The sequence below is a fragment of the Aplysia californica genome, unplaced genomic scaffold, assembly GCF_000002075.1.
Source record: "Aplysia californica isolate F4 #8 unplaced genomic scaffold, AplCal3.0 scaffold00301, whole genome shotgun sequence".
Classification (NCBI taxonomy): domain Eukaryota; kingdom Metazoa; phylum Mollusca; class Gastropoda; order Aplysiida; family Aplysiidae; genus Aplysia; species Aplysia californica.
In genome coordinates this window covers 678,523-685,431 of record NW_004797571.1, presented here as the reverse complement: position 1 = coordinate 685,431, position 6,909 = coordinate 678,523, and the positions used below count along the sequence as shown (strand labels likewise).

Below are 6,909 nucleotides of genomic sequence, written 5' to 3'. Positions count from 1 at the left end.
TGTTGTTGTTGTTGTTGTTGTTGTTGTTGTTGTTGTTGTTGTTGTTGTTGTTGCTGTTGTTGTTGTCTTAGTTTGTTGTTGTTTTTATTTCAGTGATTCTCTCGAGATTGGCAGGGCTCCATGAAAAATAATTAACCTTTACCTAGCTATTCGGTGTATTGGGAACGACAAAATACAGTTTTTTTTTAAATCTGTTATACCGACTTGGATGAAAGTCCATTTGAGTCTTCCATTCGAAACTTATTTGAACTTTTACGCACATCCTGGGTCTCCACATTTTGTGGGGTGACATGGGGGTCGCCGTGACGAAGGAAACTAATTTGACGAAGAGGTGGGGGGGTGGAGGGATGGGGGTCGAGTATACGTTTGCCATGACTTGTTTGTTTGAATTAGTGCATTTTGATTCAAGATTGATTGATATAAAACTGAGGCAGAAAGACACAAAATACTGGAAGAACCACCTATTCCAAGACGTCGATTACGATCGAACTAGAATATAAAAGGCAAACAATCGCCTTTTTGTGCGGTCACTGATTAAAAAGCTCGAAGAAATGATATTCCTTTTCAAAGGGAATAAGCCTGAGTTTACGATCGACCTTGCTTACAGGAAAATGATCATTAATAATCGGAGATGAAGGTCTATAAATTCTTGTCGTCTCTACCTTTAATCATTCACGACAGCGTTTAGATAAGAACTAATTATCCACTCATTCATCTGCTTGAGTGGGTTGTGTACCCTCTAATTTAAAGTCATAAATCGATCCCCCTAAAAAAAACGAACATTATTAGTAGCTCTCAGAAACTCCTTCTCTTCCTCTTTCCTCTGCTATAATATTATGGCGTTTGTGTTGTAGTGTAGCGGTTAGGCGCTTTGTCGTTGCATGCAGAAGACGTAAGTTCGATTCTCATGAGGAGAATTTATTTTATCAAGTACCTCTGTCTGTCTGTCTGTCTGCTGCTATGGTGTATCCCTCTAAGTTTACGGTGGCCCTGACCTGCAGAGCCGGGGCAACCTTTCTCGTAAATGATTTAGATTATTTATAGTCTTTCATTAATGTATAACACACATACATAAAATACTACGTTATTCTCACACATATACACATGCTTACAAGTAATGACATAATCAATATTCTACTCTAACCATGTATGTATGTGGTCACTGACTTTCTCAAAAGTAACACCCACCCCCCTAACCCCCCCCCCCTATTTTATAACTACAACGTCGTGAATCAATGCAAGTGCCTATTCAGAGATGTGTGAGATTTCTAATCACTGGTTGTTACAACCAGCATTAAGACAAGCTTACCGAAAGTTGTTTGGGAAAGAGTCACCAACACCAACACAAACACAAACACAGACAAAAACAAAAACAAGAACACAGGCACAGACACAAACATAAGCACCAACACACATAGACAGACATATAAACACGATACAAATACAAACATGAGCATGCGAACACAAACATAAACACGCAAACACACAAACACAAATACCAACAAAAATACACAAACACAATAACAAACACACAAAAACAAACACACAAACACACACATACTCAAAACACACAAACATAGATACAAACACACACACACACACACACGCATACAAATACACACACACACAAACACACACACACACACACACACACACACACACACACACGCCCTCACCTCACGCCGTTCGCCAGAGACATCCACTTGCTGGTGCCGTTATGAGAGCCGTTATGAGAGCCGTTGTGCTCGGAGAAGGCCAGGGAAGACGAGGAGGACGAATACAGGGACGGGTTCTTTCCGCCCATCTCTGACGCCATCTTGCCCAGGATGCGACTCACGATATCTTTCTTGTTGTTTTTGTTGTTATTGTTGTTGTTGTTGTCGTTGTTTACGCGGTGTTCTAGACTAGGTCCAACAGATCCAGGGCGTTGTATCCTTCTCTTTCTCAACTCTTCATCGCTGTCCTCACACTCGCTCAGACTTTCGGCATCGCTGTCGTCGTGTTTGGCGGTTCTGTATTTCTTTCTCATGGCGTTTAGGTCGGGCGTGAGTCTGTTTCTGGCGTCGATGATATGACGGAGATTGTGTGCGAGCGACGGGTTGGAAGTCCTAAGTCCTTCTGAATGTTTCATCTCAAGAGATGACGTACTCTGTGAATGTGGAACAGTGGCTAGATTTGAATTTGCAACCGGCGCCTTTTTAACAGGTGTGCTCGTGGAAAAACGAGAGGGATCTTCTTTCTCGGTTTGGGCAGAATTTTGAAATGATTTCTTCGTAGTGACTGATTTGGAGTGTCGGGAATGAGCTCTTCTCTCGCTGAGCACTGTACTGACTTCTGACTTGACACTGGTCTCTTCTTCGCTGTGTTCGCCGCTACTCTCGCCAACGTCGTAGTTACTGGCGTTGTGAGCAGCGTTTTCTTTACTGTGTAGTCTTGACTCTATCTCCTGGTGCAGTTTTTTCACCTTGTCGATCAACAGCTCGCCTCCCTTGGTGGAGTGGGCGGGGCTAGAGTCTTCAGAGCCACGTCCCCGTTTACTTCTACTCACAGTACCATTTCTCAGAGAGCTGCCGGTCCCTGGGCTTTGGTGGTGATGATGCAAACTGTCCATAGAGCTATGTGGGCGGAGCTTAGCTTTGAACTGCGCCAAGCTGCCTTTGGAAGGGAGTGGGGAGGACGTCAAAGATCCTGTTTTGGTCATGAGAAGACCTAACGCGCTCTTACTTCTCTCTGGCGTCCGTTGTTTCGCGTCTGGCCGGGAGCTGCTTCCTGTCGCCAGATGTTGTGACGGGGGTGGGGAGTTGGACGATTCACTTTTCAGATCTTTGTTACGGTTGACTAGAATTTTTCTGTCTCTGCGTCTGTGTGGATCGTTGGCGTAAGGAGAGTCATCGCCAGACCTTCTGTTCGTGGGTTCGGAGAGAGGCGGCTTTCTGTCTGTAAACGATGAATTTGTCTTTCTATGTGAAGATGTTGCGAGATTTTCGTGCACTTTTTGATGGTCTTGTCTGCGACTCGAAGGGTGCACGGCTTTGACCGGGGAAGAAGACAGAGGAATTTTCCGAGAAATAACTCGCACACTTTCTTGTCTCTCCGAATGCATGCCTGCACCAACAGAATATCTTTCAGTCCCGGATTTTCGCTCTGTTGACACTTTTCCGTGAATATCTCGACTACTTTGGTCGCAGAGTGTTGAGTCACTTTCGTCGCTGATATCTCTGTCATTAGCACCGTTAACACGAGCCAGTTTTTCCTCACTCCGAGACCCTGCACTCGTCCTCTGACCATGAGCACCGTCACCAGAAAGTGACGTACTCGACTTTCTCTCACTCGCAGCACCGCTGTACCGAGCCAGGTATTTGGCCGTCTTCTTCATATCCCCCTTATCTTGTTCATCTATAGAAGAAACTAGTGAAGAGTTAGAAACCTCTTGGATTGTTATACCATCTCCACGACTCCTGTCTCTTCGTGAAGGCTGGACATTCACGTCCGAAGCACTGGTATCTAGTTCTGAACAGTTGCTGAGTGTGTTGTCTCCCTCATAATCTTGGACGTTCGTCTGTCTGGACCGGGCCGAGTTTACCCTCGGCGACTCACCGGATACGGAACTGACGGAATCTGACGCTCTGGCGAGTTGCATGCTGGGGATTGTGACGTCAGAGCTCACAGGATACGGGGACACGGAAGACGACTCGCTGTTTTTGGCAGGCGATGATTCTCGGGTGCCGAGTGCAGTGCCTGTTTTGTAAGCACCACGGAATCTGTCAGATTCATCGGCGTTATTATTTCCCCGCTCAAATTTGGAAGAAGCAGAAATAACAGGGCTGGCTCCCACAGATCTCGCCCGTCCCGTGGGATGAGTGGTCTCGTCTGACCCACTATGTAGGCGAGTGCCATAGCCCGAGGCCCCCTGTCGTCTCTGGGCACGAGCACCAGACAGCATGACGTCATCGTATCTCCCTCCCTGGACGGAGAGACTGAGCAGAGATTCCGACCTGAGACTCCTCGTGTCTGTCTCTGAGCCGCTGTTCAGTTTGGAAGACAAACTCTCCAGGCTTGCTCCGAGTATGTTAAGGTGGGCTTTTAGAGATGCGTCTCTTATCGGAGTTGAACGGGTCTCGTGTAATGCTCCTCTTGTGAGAGCTGAACTGGTGCCTGTATCGGACACAATCCGTCCAGTTGTCGGTGTCGCGGACTGAGATCTCTCGAAGTATCGGCCGGCGAGACGAGAGAAATGACCTCCGTAGGAAGAAGGTTCCACAGAGCGTCTGTCGTTTTGTGTCATTCTTACTTCCTCCGGGTCCACAGAGTTACGGGGAAATGTCGTAGAGTGCGAGCGTCTATGTTCGAAGCGGTCCCAGTTCGCATCCAGGTCCACCACATCACGGTCAACGTGTGAGGCACTGCGCGGAAAGTGGGTCGTGTACTGAATGACCTCCGGGTTACCTTCTGAACCCATGACGTCACTGGGAGAGCCGCCTATACGTCTGTCGGGATCGGAGGAACCTCCTCGGTGATGTCTGCGCTCACTTGGTGGTCGTTTTATCACCCGCCGCAACTCCGGCCGATATGAGGGTGACGTCTGCCCGTCTGTGTGTCTCAAGTCAGTCTTTGACGACCTGGCCGCCATTTTCCCGTCCAAAGCAGTATCGTCATCGTCGTTTCTTTCCGTCGTCTTCAGAATGGAACGATAATTCACGGCTTTCGCGTCACTCTCCTCAGTAGCTTTGTAGTTTCTCGCAATGACAGCGACTCTGTCCCCGATGTCTCTACTTTCGCCATCGTTTCTGTTCTCCGGAGAAAAGTCTAAGAGCGACGATCTGTTCTTACGTCTGGACATTTCCCTGTCCCGCTCATACGTCAACTGGAATTCATTGAGTTCCCTCGGTGACGTCATGGCTCGTGGATTTCTACTCGCCACAGACTCAGCACAGAACTTGACGTGTCCGCCCATGTCTTCAATACCTTCAGAGAAACTCCGCGCCCTTTTCAGTTGTTCGTTAGAAAAATCGTGGGCCTTGAATTTTGCTTTAGGATTTATCAAAGACCTGAATGCCTTTAGTTTTTCTGTCAAGTCAAGCTCATCTTTTTTCTCGTCAAACCCACCGCTGTTCGTCTCTGTGGGTACCGAACCTCTATATCTGGAGGACTTTTCACTGAACCCCACCGCCGACGAGCAACCTCTGGTAGGGAGGCCTTCACCTAAAAGGACGCCATTTTTCTTCAAGCTCTGTAAGTTTGCTCGGGAAGAGAGCGACTTCTGCTGGTGAGGGTTGTCTTTCGTGGATTTGTCCGACGCGTGTTCAAACCCCAGTGAGCTCTTTGCTCTCTGCATTGACGAATTATCTTCTTTCGAGACGGCATTTCTCTGGTCTGTCTCGTTCCGGGGCTGCCTTTTTATCACCTTCACGGTCTTCTTCTGTTTCTCGTTGTCGGAGACAAAATCATCCTGTACTTTTTCCCACTGGGCTACAACATGCGCTCTGCCGTCGCCTCTTTTAGAGCGAATGATCTTTCGACCCACTGCTCGTTTTTCGTTCACCTCCATATCACCCGAATCCTATAATCACCAGGACTTAGGTTAAGCGCGTAAGCTTACGCTACGGCGAACAGCACCCCTTCTGGTCGCACGAGGTCATCCTGTGTCCAGCCTCAGCAGACAGACAGTCCACAACACTGACCACGTCACGGAAATCATGTCTGTCTTTTGACGCCAGGAGATGGTTTCTGCACAATTCTCTGTGATGGAGAAGTAAAGAAAGAGACCGATCCTCTAGTCACATTGACAGAAACCATGTAAAATAATACACAGGAACTTTGAAATAACGTCTCTAGACACTAAGATAGCACATTTACTAACGTCCTTTCAGAAATATTCACAGCTCCGTCGAATCCATTGAAAGAAACATTTTCTTTTGAAACAGCGCGTTCAAAATCACGCCAAACAAATCAAGGTTATTGCCGAAAGTTTAATTAATGCACTACTTGCAATATCACACAGGCTTCTATCTGATTGGGGTTGACTCCGTGAAGAAATTTCAATTATACAAGTCCAATGTCACGCCAACCAATTCTAGACGTGTATCCAAAGATTAAAAACAGCACAAATCGCATTCAGGCCTCTTCCTGTTTGAAACTTTCGCTACAAAGAATCCACTTTCACAGTCACCTCAATCAATATTTTTTTTCCATATCGAGCGTAGTATCAGCCGGCGTGTAATCGTTATGGGACATCTTCTTGTCTTGCCACCATCTGTTTGAAGTCTTCTGTGCAAAGAATTTTATAATAATATTATTTTTACTCCAGGCATCGATCAGGTAATTGTAATCGATAAAGACTTCGGGGCTGTGACGTGCAGTGACAGTCCGGATATCCTTTCACGCCGTGTCTGAGGTCTCTCGAGAGGCGCGTCGAATAATCTCCCCTTTTTGACCTGGTGGAAATAGACGAATAGAAGGCATATTTTATTGATCATCTTTGGTTTAATAGTTTGATTTTGTGAATCGTGAGGCCCCTATCGATTATGGGCGGGGAGAGGAGGAGGATTTGAGGACAATAATGTTAAGATTTCTCCCAGTCTGGTTTGGCACAGACAGGCAGAGAAGAAGCCCGCGTCTTACACGATCTAAATTGTGTCAATGAAAGCGTAAAAACACATATTTATTAAGGAACTAAAGAACACACCCTGTGCCATATTTGACAAGTTCCCTTCAACAGTTGATTACTGCCTCGAATACCTTGGATCAACCCCGTATAGACGGTGTGTTTGTGTGTGTCCGAACGTGTTTGTCTGTATGTGTCTGTCTGCGTGTGTTTTATTGTCTAAGTGTGTTTGTGTGTGCGTCTGTATGCGTCTGTGCATGTGTGTATGCGTGTCTCTGTGTGTGTGTGTGTGTGTGTGTGTGTGT

The 6,909-nt window shown here is 46.6% G+C and overlaps 1 protein-coding gene across 1 annotated transcript in view; it reads right to left on the bottom strand.

Annotated features, from left to right (window-relative positions):
* Positions 1 to 6,909, bottom strand: part of LOC101864467 — a gene marked incomplete in the record, with an annotated part of 61,055 nt that overhangs the window by 34,336 nt on the left and 19,810 nt on the right. Inside the window, 1 exon segment of the mRNA XM_035970654.1 lies at positions 1,677 to 6,434. Within this exon segment, the coding sequence (XP_035826547.1) occupies positions 1,677 to 5,548 (3,872 nt within the window).